The 15,673-nt window shown below is 42.1% G+C and overlaps 1 protein-coding gene across 7 annotated transcripts in view; it reads right to left on the reverse strand.

The window, feature by feature from the left end:
* The window catches only part of SRGAP2 (SLIT-ROBO Rho GTPase activating protein 2), a 261,388-nt gene that overhangs the window by 149,289 nt on the left and 96,426 nt on the right, over positions 1-15,673 (reverse strand). For all 7 annotated transcript variants that reach the window (XM_030935181.1, XM_010362493.2, XM_030935183.1 and 4 more), the window contains one exon: positions 4,832-5,024. In XM_030935181.1, the coding sequence (XP_030791041.1) occupies positions 4,832-5,024 (193 nt within the window). The remainder of the gene's footprint in view (positions 1-4,831; positions 5,025-15,673) is intronic.

Raw genomic sequence — 15,673 nt, forward strand, 5'->3', positions numbered from 1 at the left:
CACAATACCTTATACATGAGAGAATATCAATAAGAAATTGCTCTTACAGATCTTCTACTTGAAACACTTCTAGTTCTATCAGACACCACTTTTCCACCTTACCTTCTATCCTTTGCCTTAAAAAACAAAACAATTCTCTCTTTCTCTCTTCAGGTAGCTTTTGCTTCTCCTCATAGTAACTTTTACTACCAATGCGTAACTTTTATTCTCGAAGCCTGGGGTCCTGGATTTAGCTCTTTGTTCTCCTCTTTCTCTTCCCTGAATTCATATACTTTCATCTCTTCCACAATCACTTTTACCCTGAAGATTCTGCTAGCTATCCCCAGTCATGTCATAACCTCTTACCTCAGCAGTATGCCACCTCCACCTGCATACCTGATGGCCTCATACTGCTCGAAACCCAAAATGTTCAAAGTAGGATCACCATTCAAAACAGATCTTCCCCCAACACCCCCACTTCTATCATGGATGCCACAATTCTTCTAAGTCACCAGGGTAGAGACACTGGGTCACCTCTGACCATTATGGTTCTATGCTTTATCCAGTCAGTTTTCTAGTCCTATTTAGTTTCTTGAATAGCTTCTCAATATATTCCTACTTCCTTTCCACTCCCTCCATTTTTTTTTCTCTTACTTTTTGTGTAGAATACCCTGAAACCTTCATCCTGGCCTTCTCTTTTCCTCATGTCTCTGTCCCCACCTAAGAACCCAGAGAACCCACTAAAATGCTGCCACACCCAATCTGAACTTCTCTGCTTACTATTAAAGAGCTATCACTTGGGGTCTACTCTACTTATTTAACTTATTTTCTACTGCTCTTGAAAATATCTGTGTTCTCATGTCTCTACTAAAGTTCTTTTCATATTATACTACTTATGTAGCTCTTTTCCCTGTTAACCAGGGATTTTTTTTTTTTTTTTTTTTTTTTTTTTGAGACACAGGGTCTCACTCTGTCACCCAGGCTGGAGTGCAGTGGTGCAATCATAGCTCCCTGTAGCCTCCAACTCCTGGGGTGAAGCGATCTTCCCACCTCCCGAGAAACTAGGACTATAGGCATGCATCACTATGCTGAGTTAATTTTTTATTTTTTGTAGAGATGGGGTCTTGCTATGTTGCCCAGGCTGGTCTCAAACTCCTGGCCTCAGGAGATCCTCCCACCTTACCCTCTAAAGTGCTGGGGTTACAGACATAAGTCACCATGCTCTACTTAACCAGGAACTCCTAAGCTTATGTTAGTTCCTACAGGAATCAACCGAGAGCACAGTACTCATAGGTATTTAAAAGGAATTTGTTAAATAAGTAGATTGATTGTTACTCAGGATACGATCAGGCAGGAAGCTATAGGAGTAAACCCGCTATGAAGTGTAACAGTCACCCTCTTCCAGGTTGTTGTACCACCTTGTATTAAATACTTTTCTCCCACAACATTTACCCCAACTTTAAATTATATATCTAATTGTGTGATTTGTTAAATGCCCATTTCTTCATCTAAGTGCTATGTGGAAGAGGCAGTTTGTTCCCTACTACACTCCAAGGCACAAATGAGTTCAAGGAATGTGCAATGGAAATCAGTTAGATGAATGTATTAGGAACCTTCCCTTTAATAAAGCTGGATCACACACTAGCCCCTATACCCCCTTATCACCAAATATTCCTGCTTCCTCTCACCTGCACCTGCTGTTCTCTCCTCTGCCACACAAATCTACCTCTCAAGCCTAGGTCCTACCTGCTTCATGATAACTTTCCTGACTATTCCAGAACCTTTATCCATCTCTGACCTCTCATCAGATCTATGTTGTATGTAACACTAATGATATCTTAATGAGATCATTACTGCTTTATGGTCTAATTGCTTCTTGTATTCAAAATCTTCTCTCCAACCACATAATGACTCTCTAAACCTCTCTTGTATTTTCCAATGCCTTGTACAAGCACAGAACTGGTCAATCAATAAATACTTGCTGGTTATTTGAGAAAAAATGATGCCAAGTACCATCTTTAACAGAAAATCAATTCTTCTAGACTTGGAGAAATCACCCTATTCCTAGTATGTGATCTTAATCAGAGCAATTCAGATGACTTGGAGATTAACACATCTGAACTTTAATTTGTAACAAATAAGTCCATAAGCTGAGAATATGATATAGTACTAAAAATCAAATGCTATTTTAAATTTAGGATGAGATTACCAACAGAATAAATCCAACTTTGAATCACTTTCTAAAGCAAATGATTCCTCCCCTAAGTCTTCATTTATCACATACTAAAATAACATTTTATTATCAGATGATTCTCTTATCATAAAGAGAATAAGACTTGGGAAAGATAAACTGAGGGAAAAAAAACATCTGGAGGAAATTCTCATTCTGGCTTATTTTGAGATGTCATGTTCTCCTCAACCTTAACCCCATTTTCATTGCACAGAGCTGGCTTTTAAAGGATAATTTGTGTCCCGTATTATTAAGGCAATAAATAAAAATAGAAAATGGGGAAAATAAGATACACTTGGCACTAATTCTTAAATTCATTCATTCATTTATTTATTCCACAATATTTAGTGAGCATCTACTATACACCACATATTACACTAGGCCCTGTGGGACTCTAGAAGATCAAACAAACTTATACAGCCCACTAAGGGAAGACAACAGAAGGCAGATAGTGCTGAATGCCCTAAGAGAAGAACAAATAAAACGCTGTAAGAATTCAGAAGACAGAGAACTAACTTTCTTCTGGGAGAATCAGGAAAGTTTCCTGGAACAGGGGAGCACCTGAGATGGTTCTTAAGACATGGGCATGGCTTAGACATGCAAAGATGGAAAGACTGACCACATAAGCTCAAATAACAGGATGCCAGTGACCCACTGGAGTGAATGTTCTGTTTGGCTCAGGTATAGTAGAACGGAAACAAGAAATAAGGTTGGAAAGCTGTTTGAAGCCAGATATAGAGGGGCTTAAAGACCAAGCCAAAAAGCATGCACCTTTGTGAACAGAACAGCACTTCCCAAATGCCAATGTGCACACAAATCACATGCTATGTTGTGGGATCATGTTATAGTAGGACTGGAATAGGACCTGAGATTCTGCATTTCTAACAGTACAGATGATGCTGACACTGGGAAACTACAATCTGAACATCAAAAACATAGATGGGCTGGGTGTGGTGGCTCACACCTGTAATTCCAGCAGTTTGGAAGGATGAGGTGGGAGGATCACTTAAGACCAGGAGTTTGAGACCAAACTGGGCAACACAGCAAAACACTGTCTCTACAAAAATTAAAATAAAATAAAAATAGCTGGGTATGATGGTGCACACCTGCAATCCCAGCTACTCAAGAGGGAGGCTGAGGCAGGAGGATCACTAGAGCCCAAGAGTTTGAGGCTGCAGTGAGTCAAGATCACACTATTATTCTTCAGCCTAGGTGACAGAGCAAGACCTTATCTCTAAAAATAATAAAAATCATAATAAAAAGAACATAGACAATGGAGAGACACTGAAAGTTTTGCAGAAAGAAACTCTCTGATTACCAGTGTGTCCCAGGAAGATTAACTCTGATCACAATGGAGCAGGCAGATTGGAATGGGGAGAAGCTGTAGACCAAGCTTGTCCAACCCACGGCCTGTGGGCTGCATGGGGGCCAGGACAGCTTTGAATGCAGCCCAACACAAATTTGTAAACTTTCTTAAAATATTGCAAGGTTTTTTTCGCAATTTTTTTTAAAGCTCATCAGCTATTGTGTTAGTGTATTTTATGGGTGGCCCAGGACAATTCTTCTTCTTCCAGTGTGGCCCAGGGAGGCCAAAGCTCATCAGCTATTGTGTTAGTGTATTTTATGGGTGGCCCAGGACAATTTTTCTTCTTCCAATGTGGCCCAGGGAGGCCAAAAGATTGGACACCCCTGCTGCAGACTGTGATCTTCAATACTGGCAGTTCATCAGAATCACCTGGGAAGCTTTTACACCACCCTGTTACCCAGGCCCCACTCCCAGAGATTCTCATTTAATTGGTCTGGAGTGGGGCCCAGATTTCTGTATTTTTTTTAAAGTTCTCCAGGGAATTCTAATGTGCAGCCAGGGTTGAAAATCTCTGGTATAGAACATATAGTAAATACTGCAATTATTCAGGCAAAAAAAAATGATGATCTAAACTAGGGCAATGGCAGTGGGAACCAAGTGAAGGGGCCAGCTGTATAAAATAAAGTAAATGTAGAAGAAATAGACCTTAGCAACTGCCTAGACAGGGATTTAGATATAATGGCCTCAACATCATTTATTTCTCCTAAAGACAGTTTGGTGAAATGGTTAAAAATATAGACCCTGGAGCCACACTGCCTGCGTTTGAATTTCAGCTCTACTATTTACTAGGGGTGTGTGAATGCGTGTGTGTGTGTGTGTGTGTGTGTGTGAGAGAGAGAGAGAGAGAGAGAGAGAGAGAGAGAGAGATTAAGATAGACCCTAAGTTAAGCCCCTTAACCTTTTTATGCCCCAGTTTCCTCATCTATAAATTGGCGATAATAACAATAACCATAATATGGAGTTGTTGTTGGGGTTAAGCAAGCTAACATATACATAAAGCCCTTAGTAGCATGCCTGGCAATAGAGCTATAAACAAGTTGGCTATTATTATTAGCATGGTTCATCATCTACTCTCATCTCTATGAAATGTTGAATTGCACACAAGCCTGATCTGAAAAACGAGAAGTCCTTGAGGGCTTTCAACCAATCTGAAGCCAGCAGCTCCTGAATCCAACTGGATCTAAGTGGTGTACCCTGCCCCGCTCCACCCTGGACCCCATTCCACGGTCTGAGAGTAACAGCCACAGAGCTCCTACTTGAATTGCTGGTCCTTGGTGCTGCGTGTCTTGGCCAGGAAGCGTTCCGCCAGCTTCTCCAGGTTGCGGGAGTAGTCCATCTCAATCTCTGCCTTCTTTCGGAAGAAGTCCTGGAGGTCCTGCAACAGTTGCACCCGAAGCTCACACTGCTGATCCAGGCATTTCATCTGCTCTGTGAGCTGAGCACGGATCTCTACAACAAAAACAAGAGAAGACAGTCAGAAAGACAGCCCTAAATAAACCACCATGCATGCCAATATTCACCCACCTTCCATTTACTTATTCCCCGTGCCCTAGGAAATTCAAAGCCCTGAACGAAAACGCCTAAAGTCTAAACTGTCCATACAACGTGAGGCACCTCCAAAAATGCCAACCCTTTTTACACCATTAAAGAACATTGTGAACCAGGAATCTGCTGAATCACTTAGGAGAAGCTGCTTATTAAACATAATAATATTCCTATCTACCATTTATATTACTATGTTTCTAGTGGCAGAGAGCCACAATCTGGGTTGTCTTCTGGCAGAGGGCCCAAATGAATTATCATCCCAACCATCCTAAGAGGCAGGTACTACCTCATCCCCATTTTCTCATTAAAAATGAGAAAACTGAGTCTTGAAGAAGTCAAACTTTTAAGTGGTGAAGCTGGGATTCAAACCCCAAGAGACTGACCTTAGAGCCCATGCTCCTACTTTTTGCACTTTTCCCCATCATTTCAAAATGTTGTTTAGCATCTTCATGAAGTAGGATGAAGGTCAGGATATTTTAATGGATATTGAAAGAAAATTTCCCAAGGTCAAATGGTAGCAATCAAAACAAAACAAGCACAAGAACTTCTGGGCAAGCAAACCATTCACTGTCAATCAGATTTCACAGTTTCCAATATCACAGGATGAAAATCATTTTTTTAAGAAGACTTGGAAAGAGATTTTTTTTCACTAACAAATATCACTCATATCTGTGTTGCTTAATCTTCGGGGATGCTGAAGTGTCTCTATAGTGTCATAGCTAGAAATATTTCTAGTTAAGCTCTAGCATGCAGATTTCTGGCTGGTCAGGGTCCTTGTATGGAGCTAGCAAATACTCTCTCTGAAACTGCTGCAAAGGAAGCTACAGATGCGACCAGATCTGCCTCAAATGCAGTACCGCATTTGTTACTGACAAGAGACCTGGCACTCACAGGAAGCAGTCTGCCAAAGCCAGACTGATTTTCAGCTCAGAGAAGGCCTGCAGTGTGTATCCTGCTGAAGTTATGTCCCAATTGCCATCTGAGTCAGAACGGAGCCATTTCTTGCATCCTTTTCCTCTGCAAGCCTGCTTAGCTCCAAGTGCATTAGGATGTGACAGTGATTCCAATCCCACAGAAAAGGATCACCTATATTATGCCTTTCCTTATGCGTGCCCCAAATTCATTCCCAAGTAGTACGGTTGTAACAATGCTTTCTGTCTATGCTATGTAATGTATCATTATGGGGAGAGGGGGTCTAGAGTTTTCATGTGAGCTGCAGATAAATCAGATGCAAACAGGATGAGAACTATGATGCTGAAATGTTCATGAAGCAATGAGGGTGGGTAAATGGTGCATTTAGCTTTGCCTTGAAGTAGCTGAGGCTCTATAATCTGTCCCCATCTACATTTTTGTTTCTGTTTTTACAAATATCAGTATGTCCTTTGCAGATGATCTCAGGTGATCTGTAAGCGCAATTCTCACCCTCTTCATCCTCATCTCTCTCCCTGTCAACCACCAATGCCAACCAGCCCTGCAGTAACCTCACCTGAACTGAAACTGAGCTCCGGAGGATTGTTTCAAGCAGACAGAAGGCTGTGCAGAAAAGCTGCCTACCTCATCACTCATCAAAGCTCTCTTGTTCTGTGTTTTATGGAATCTGATTACAAGGGTATTGGGGGTAAAGATCTGCAGAGGTTATGTCAGGCATCTGGTTTTTGCCAGGGATTTCTGGGTCTCTTAAAGGGAACAGCCCTTGTTGAGACTATTCCTGAAGGCATTGTACCCCTTCCAAATATTAGTGAAAAGCTGATAGTAATAGCCATTGGGTGGGCAGACTGTGCATTGAGAGGGCATTCACAATGCTTACTAATATTACTTAAATCTCATCCATTAAGAACCAAGGCCTCTTTAGGGTGGAAAGGCTTTCCAGGTACTGAATCAGTAACAGATGTACAGGGGATATGGATGGGCAGTAAGGCTGTCAGGTCCCTCTGAGTCCCCTGTAATGCACTTAAGAATTTACCTCAGTAATCTCACTCGCCAGGGGAATAGAAAGAAACAGTTAGTTGGATGACACCCACCCTCTGCAAGAGAGGACGAGGCAAAGTCCCATGAAGTTCCAGAAGTAGGCCACTCCAGACTTAGCCTGTCCAAGGAACAAGTATTTCATAGGAGGCCTCTGAGATATATGATTTAATATAAGAAACCCCCAAGCACATCCAGTCAGCAAGGAAATCCAGCCTGACTTGGTCAGGTGCCTCAATGAGGGCAGCACAGTATATGCTGCATCACAGGTACTCCCTCTGGAACCCTGAAGGGAAGGGAGCATGTGTTTATTGAATACATTTTATGGGCCTTTCTATATATCATCTCATTTAATTCTCACAGGTAGTATGTAAGGTATCCACAATAATCTTGATTACACTAAGGAGAAAACTGAAGTAAGACTCTTCAGGTAATTTACCAAAGGGTCAACGATCACACAAGTGGAGCTGGAGCTAAATTAAGGTTTGTCTGACTTGTCAAAGAGGTTAATAGTAGGTCAGAGAAACAAAAACAAGAGAAATAGAACACCAGTTTGGAGCCTCTGAAAGTATTTCTGGGTAAATCACAGTGACCATGACTCTTACTCCTGGAACATCGCTCTTTCCACCTTCCAGCTGAGGGTTGCTTCAGGCCCCTAAGACAAGTATAGACTTGCCCACTGACTCATTAGCTAGCTATGTTTCAATCTGTCCACAACCATACTGGACCCCTTCCCCACTTCCTAGATCTACTCTACAGGACAGCTTAGAGGGAAGTGCTTTTCTTGTCCTGTGAGTGCACCCTGAGGTCTACCAGGAAGCCCAGGGGACAGAGACTGTGAGAAAGCAGTATCCCCACCCCTGATCCAGGAAAAAAATAGAGGCTCTGTTAATAGATACCACCTGCCAGTGTACTTTATTTGTGATATGACACCACTGAGCATCTCCCCTCCCTCACTACTGGCCAAAAAGAAGAAGAGGAAGGAGGAGGAGGAGGAAGGAAGGAAGAAGAGGAGGTGGAGGAGAAGGAAGAGGAGGAGGAGAAATAAGAAAGAGAATGAAGAAGGAAGAAGGAAAAAGAAGAAAGAAGAAAGGAAGAAGAAAGAAGAATGGAAGAAGAAAGAAAAAGATGCCTCCCTTGTTACATCTTCAAAGTATCCACACAGGTATTAAGGGAAATTCTAACCACTCTCACTCTTAGGCGTACAGCTCCAAGACAGGACAATTGTTCTATCCAGGGCAAAATGTGCTGCTTTAGGCGCTGCTGCTGCTGCTGCTCCTACAAAGACAAACAATGGCCCCCAAGAAGGCAGCTATGCTGGCCCCAGTCCCCGTCCATGCACACAAGGGGCAGGAAACAACGGGCCACTGAATACCAGCACTCCTGGGCCATGTGCCCAGACTGGAGGCCCCTCTGAACCCTGGCCTATTAACAAACAAAGGGCAGAAAGAAGAAAGGGGCAATTATAAAAACACAGAGGAACTCCTCACAGTTCCCTCGTGTGCTTAGGCGATCATGCATGTGCACATCATGTGTGCACATTCAAAGACTCACACAACTCATACCACGTACACTATGCTTCACGATACCAACTCAAGAAGGCTTTACTGGTTTACAGTTGGATGAGAGTTCTTGGGAGCTATGGAGATGGTGGGGTCCTTGCCAGTTCCTTCCCTAGAAATACATGGGAAGAAGTCAAGCTCTCACTTTCTAGAAGCAGCTACATCTTAGGGGTACAAAAGAATTCCCTGGCTATTCACAAGGCCAAAGTACTAAGGTCGCCATGAGCCACCTGGAGTGATATACACCCCCAAACAGCCTCCCCTGAGCACCCAATAGAGTCCATTTATTCAGCAAATCTTACTGAGCCTCTTCTGTATGGAGGCACTGTGTGAGGTGATGGTGACAAAGGAGAAAAAGACAGGTCTAAGCCCTGTCTAAAGAGGCTTGACAAATAAGAGAAAGGACAAGAGAACACAAAAAGTCTTATTGGGTGGGCGGAGCAAGATGGCCAAATAGGAACAGCTCCAGTCTCCAACTCCCAGCACGAGCGACACAGAAGACCGGTGATTTCTGCATTTTCAACTGAGGTACTGGGGTCATCTCACTAGGGAGTGCCGGACAATCGGTGCTGGTCAGCTGCTGCAGCCTGACCAGGGAGAGCTGAAGCAGGCCGAGGCATCGCCTCACCTGGGGAGCGCAAGGGGGAAGGGAATCCCTTTTCCTAGCCAGGGGAACTGAGACACACAACACCTGGAAAATCGGGTAACTCCCACCCCAATACCCGGCTTTAAGCAAACGGGCACACCAGAAGAATATATCCCTCACCTGGCCGGGAGGGTCCCATGCCCACGGAGCCTCCCTCATTGTTAACACAGCAGTCTGCGGCGATCTAACCGCAAGGCAGCAGCGAGGCTGGGGGAGGGGCGCCCGCCATTGCTGAGGCTTAAGTAGGTAAACAAAGCCGCTGGGAAGCTCGAACTGGGTGGAGCTCACAGCAGCTCAAGGAAACCTGCCTGTCTCTATAGACTCCACCTCTGGGGGCAGGGCTCAGCTAAAAAAACAACCCGGGAAGCAGCAGAGGCCTGAGCAGACGCGAACGACTCTGTCTGACAGCTTTGAAGAGAGCAGTGGATCTCCGAACACGGAGGTTGAGATCTGAGAACGGACAGACTGCCTGCTCAAGTGGGTCACTGACCCCTGAGTAGCCTAACTGGGAGACATCCCCCACTAGGGGCAGTCTGACACCCCACACCTCACAGGGTGGAGTACACCCCTGAGAGGAAGCTTCCAAAGTAAGAATCAGACAGGTACACTCGCTGTTCAGCAATATTCTATCTTCTGCAACCTCTGCTGCTGATACCCAGGCAAACAGAGTCTGCAGTGGACCTCAAGCAATCTCCAACAGACCTGTAGCTGAGGGTCCTGACTGTCAGAAGGAAAACTATCAAACAGGAAGGACACCTATACCAAAACCCCATCAGTACGTCACCATCATCAAAGACCAGAGACAGATAAAACCACAAAGATGGGGAAAAAGCAGGGCAGAAAAGCTGGAAATTCAAAAAATAAGAGCGCATCTCCCCCTGCAAAGGAGCGCAGCCCATCGCCAGCAACGGATCGAAGCTGGTCAGAGAATGACTTTGACGAGATGAGAGAAGAAGGCTTCAGTCCATCAAACTTCTCAGAGCTAAAGGAGGAATTGCGTACCCAGTGCAAAGAAACTAAAAATCTTGAAAAAAGAGTGGAAGAATTGACAGCTGGACTAATTAATGCAGAGAAGGTCATAAACGAAATGACAGAGATGAAAACCATGACACGAGAAATACGTGACAAATACACAAGCTTCAGTAACCGACTCGATCAACTGGAAGAAAGAGTATCAGCGATTGAGGATCAAATGAATGAAATGAAGTGAGAAGAGAAACCAAAAGAAAAAAGAAGGAAAAGAAATGAACAAAGCCTACAAGAAGTATGGGATTATGTAAAAAGACCAAATCTATGTCTGATTGGGGTGCCTGAAAGTGAGGGGGAAAATGGATCCAAGTTGGAAAACACTCTTCAGGATATCATCCAGGAGAACTTCCCCAACCTAGTAGGGCAGGCCAACATTCAAATTCAGGAAATACAGAGAACGCCACAAAGATACTCCTCCAGAAGAGCAACTCCAAGACACATAATTGCCAGATTCACCAAAGTTGAAATGAAGGAAAAAATCTTAAGGGCAGCCAGAGAGAAAGGTCGGGTTACCCACAAAGGGAAGCCCATCAGACTAACAGCAGATCTCTCGGCAGAAACTCTACAAGCCAGAAGAGAATGGGGGCCAATATTCAACGTTCTTAAAGAAAAGAATTTTCAACCCAGAATTTCATATCCAGCCAAACTAAGTTTCATAAGTGAAGGAGAAATAAAATCCTTTACAGATAAGCAAATGCTTAGAGATTTTGTCACCACCAGGCCTGCCTTACAAGAGACCCTGAAGGAAGTCCTAAACATGGAAAGGAACAACCGGTACCAGCCATTGCAAAAACATGCCAAAATGTAAAGACCATCGAGGCTAGGAAGAAAATGCATCAACTAACGAACAAAATAACCAGTTAATATCATAATGGCAGGATCAAGTTCACACATAACAATATTAACCTTAAATGTAAATGGACTAAATGCTCCAGTTAAAAGACACAGACTGGCAAACTGGATAAAGAGTCAAGACCCATCAGTCTGCTGTATTCAGGAGACCCATCTCACATGCAGAGACATACATAGGCTCAAAATAAAGGGATGGAGGAAGATCTACCAAGCAAATGGAGAACACAAAAAAGCAGGGGTTGCAATCCTAGTCTCTGAAAAAACAGACTTTAAACCATCAAAGATCAAAAGAGACAAAGAAGGCCATTACATAATGGTAAAGGGATCGATTCAACAGGAAGAGCTAACTATCCTAAATATATATGCACCCAATACAGGAGCACCCAGATTCATAAAGCAAGTCCTTAGAGACTTACAAAGAGACTTAGACTCCCATACAATAATAATTGGAGACTTCAACACTCCACTGTCAACATTAGACAGATCAACGAGACAGAAAGTTAACAAGGATATCCAGGAATTGAACTCATCTCTGCACCAAGCGGACCTAATAGACATCTATAGAACTCTCCACCCCAAATCAACAGAATATACATTCTTCTCAGCACCACATCGCACTTATTCCAAAATTGACCACATAATTGGAAGTAAAGCACTCCTCAGCAAATGTAAAAGAACAGAAATTATAACAAACTGTCTCTCAGACCACAGTGCAATCAAACTAGAACTCAGGACTAAGAAACTCAATCAAAACCGCTCAACTACATGGAAACTGAACAACCTGCTCCTGAATGACTACTGGGTACATAATGAAATGAAGGCAGAAATAAAGATGTTCTTTGAAACTGATGAGAACAAAGATACAACATACCAGAATCTCTGGGACACATTTAAAGCAGTGTGTAGAGGGAAATTTATAGCACTAAATGCCCACAAGAGAAAGCTGGAAAGATCTAAAATTGACACTCTAACATCACAATTAAAAGAACTAGAGAGGCAAGAGCAAACACATTCAAAAGCTAGCAGAAGGCAGGAAATAACTAAGATCAGAGCAGAACTGAAGGAGATTGAGACACAAAAAACCCTCCAAAAAATCAATGAATCCAGGAGTTGGTTTTTTGAAAAGATCAACAAAATTGACAGACCGCTAGCAAGACTAATAAAGAAGAAAAGAGAGAGGAATCAAATAGATGCAATAAAAAATGATAAAGGGGATATCACCACCGACCCCACAGAAATACAAACTACCATCAGAGAATACTATAAACACCTCTACGCAAATCAACTAGAAAATCTAGAAGAAATGGATAATTTCCTGGACACTTACACTCTCCCAAGACTAAACCAGGAAGAAGTTGAATCCCTGAATAGACCAATAGCAGGCTCTGAAATTGAGGCAACAATTAATAGCCTACCCACCAAAAAAAGTCCAGGACCAGATGGATTCACAGCTGAATTCTACCAGAGGTACAAGGAGGAGCTGCTACCATTCCTTCTGAAACTATTCCAAACAATAGAAAAAGAGGGAATCCTCCCTAACTCATTTTATGAGGCCAACATCATCCTGATACCAAAGCCTGGCAGAGACACAACAAAAAAAGAGAATTTTAGACCAATATCCCTGATGAACATCGATGCAAAAATCCTCAATAAAATACTGGCAAACCGGATTCAGCAGCACATCAAAAAGCTTATCCACCATGATCAAGTGGGCTTCATCCCTGGGATGCAAGGCTGGTTCAACATTCGCAAATCAATAAACGTAATCCAGCATATAAACAGAACCAAAGTCAAGAACCACATGATCATCTCAACAGATGCAGAAAAGGCTTTTGACAAAATTCAACAGCCCTTCATGCTAAAAACGCTCAATAAATTCGGTATTGATGGAACGTACCTCAAAATAATAAGAGCTATTTATGACAAACCCACAGCTAATATCATACTGAATGGGCAAAAACTGGAAAAATTCCCTTTGAAAACTGATACAAGACAGGGATGCCCTCTCTCACCACTCCTATTCAACATAGTCTTGGAAGTTCTGGCTAGGGCAATCAGGCAAGAGAAAGAAATCAAGGGTATCCAGTTAGGAAAAGAAGAAGTCAAAGTGTCCCTGTTTGCAGATGACATGATTGTATATTTAGAAAACCCCATCGTCTCAGCCCAAAATCTCCTTAAGCTGATAAGCAACTTCAGCAAAGTCTCAGGAGACAAAATTAATGTGCAAAAATCACAAGCATTCTTATACACCAGTAACAGACAAGCAGAGAGCCAAATCAGGAATGAACTTCCATTCACAATTGCTTCAAAGAGAATAAAATACCTAGGAATCCAACTTACAAGGGATGTAAAGGACCTCTTCAAGGAGAACTACAAACAACTGCTCAGTGAAATCAAAGAGGACACTAACAAATGGAAGAACATACCATGCTCATGGATAGGAAGAATCAATATCGTGAAAATGGCCATATTGCCCAAGGTTATTTCTAGATTCAATGCCATCCCCATCAAGCTACCAATGAGTTTCTTCACAGAATTGGAAAAAACGGCTTTAAAGTTCATATGGAACCAAAAAAGAGCCCGCATTGCCAAGACAATCCTAAGTCAAAAGGACAAAGCTGGAGGCGTCACGCTACCTGACTTCAAACTATACTATAGGGCTACAGTAACCAAAACAGCATGGCACTGGTACCAAAACAGAGATATAGACCAATGGAACAGAACAGAGTCCTCAGAAATAATACCACACATCTACAGCCATCTGATCTTTGACAAACCTGAGAGAAACAAGAAATGGGGAAAGGATTCCCTATTTAATAAATGGTGCTGGGAAAATTGGCTAGCCATAAGTAGAAAGCTGAAACTGGATCCTTTCCTTACTCCTTATACGAAGATTAATTCAAGATGGATTAGAGACTTAAATGTTAGACCTAATACCATAAAAACCCTAGAAGAAAACCTAGGTAGTACCATTCAGGACATAGGCATGGGCAAGGACTTCATGTCTAAAACACCAAAAGCAACAGCAGCAATAGCAAAAATTGACAAATGGGATCTCATTAAACTAAAGAGCTTCTGCACAGCAAAAGAAACTACCATCAGAGTGAACAGGCAACCTACAGAATGGGAGAAAATTTTTGCAATCTACTCATCTGACAAAGGGCTAATATCCAGAATCTACAAAGAACTTAAACAAATATACAAGAAAAAAACAAACAACCCCATCAAAAAGTGGGCAAAGGATATGAACAGACATTTCTCAAAAGAAGACATTCATACAGCCAACAGACACATGAAAAAATGCTCATCATCACTCGCCATCAGAGAAATGCAAATCAAAACCACAATGAGATACCATCTCACACCAGTTAGAATGGCAATCATTAAAAAATCAGGAAACAACAGTTGTTGGAGAGGATGTGGAGAAATAGGAACACTTTTACACTGTTGGTGGGATTGTAAACTAGTTCAACCATTATGGAAAACAGTATGGCAATTCCTCAAGGATCTAGAACTAGATGTACCATATGACCCAGCCATCCCATTACTGGGTATATACCCAAAGGATTATAAATTATTCTACTACAAAGACACACGCACACGTATGTTTATTGCGGCACTATTCACAATAGCAAAGACTTGGAATCAACCCAAATGTCCATCTGTGACAGACTGGATTAAGAAAATGTGGCACATATACACCATGGAATACTATGCAGCCATAAAAAAGGATGAGTTTGCGTCCTTTGTAGGGACATGGATGCAGCTGGAAACCATCATTCTTAGCAAACTATCACAAGAAGAGAAAACCAAATACCGCATGTTCTCACTCATAGGTGGGAACTGAACAATGAGATCACTTGGACTCAGGAAGGGGAACATCACACACTGGGGCCTATCATGGGGGCGGGGAGGGGGGAGGGATTGCATTGGGGAGTTATACATGATACAAATGATGAATTGATGGGTGCTGACAAGTTGATGGGTGCAGCACACCAACATGGCACACATATACATATGTAACAAACCTGCACGTTATGCACATGTACCCTAGAACTTAAAGTATAATAATAAAAAAAAAGTCTTATTGTTTCTGCTTTAAATATTCTTTATTGTAACAAAGCTGAGGTAATAAGCCCCAACCTGAAGATCTAAGATTTAAAAATCATCAATAGCAGAAAGAAATCACATAACAGGGCTAAGAAAAATCCAATGTCCTCTAACATTTTTTCTTATTATGATTTTTAAAAATGACACTTGAATAAAAATTGTAGCTTCCCTTGCAAGAGGAACCTGAGGTTCCTGAGAATCAGAGTTGACCTCTGGTTGATATTTCATGCAAAGATCCAAGACAAATTTCAACCTCACTGTTCTGAATTAAGATAGTGATGACTGTTGCTCAACCTTGTGAATATGTTTAAAAAATTGAATTGTACACTTTAAAAGAGTGAATTTTACAGTATGTGAATTATATCTCACTGGAAAAAGACAGATAAAAA

Source organism: Rhinopithecus roxellana, chromosome 8 (genome assembly GCF_007565055.1).
Source record: "Rhinopithecus roxellana isolate Shanxi Qingling chromosome 8, ASM756505v1, whole genome shotgun sequence".
Lineage (NCBI taxonomy): Eukaryota > Metazoa > Chordata > Mammalia > Primates > Cercopithecidae > Rhinopithecus > Rhinopithecus roxellana.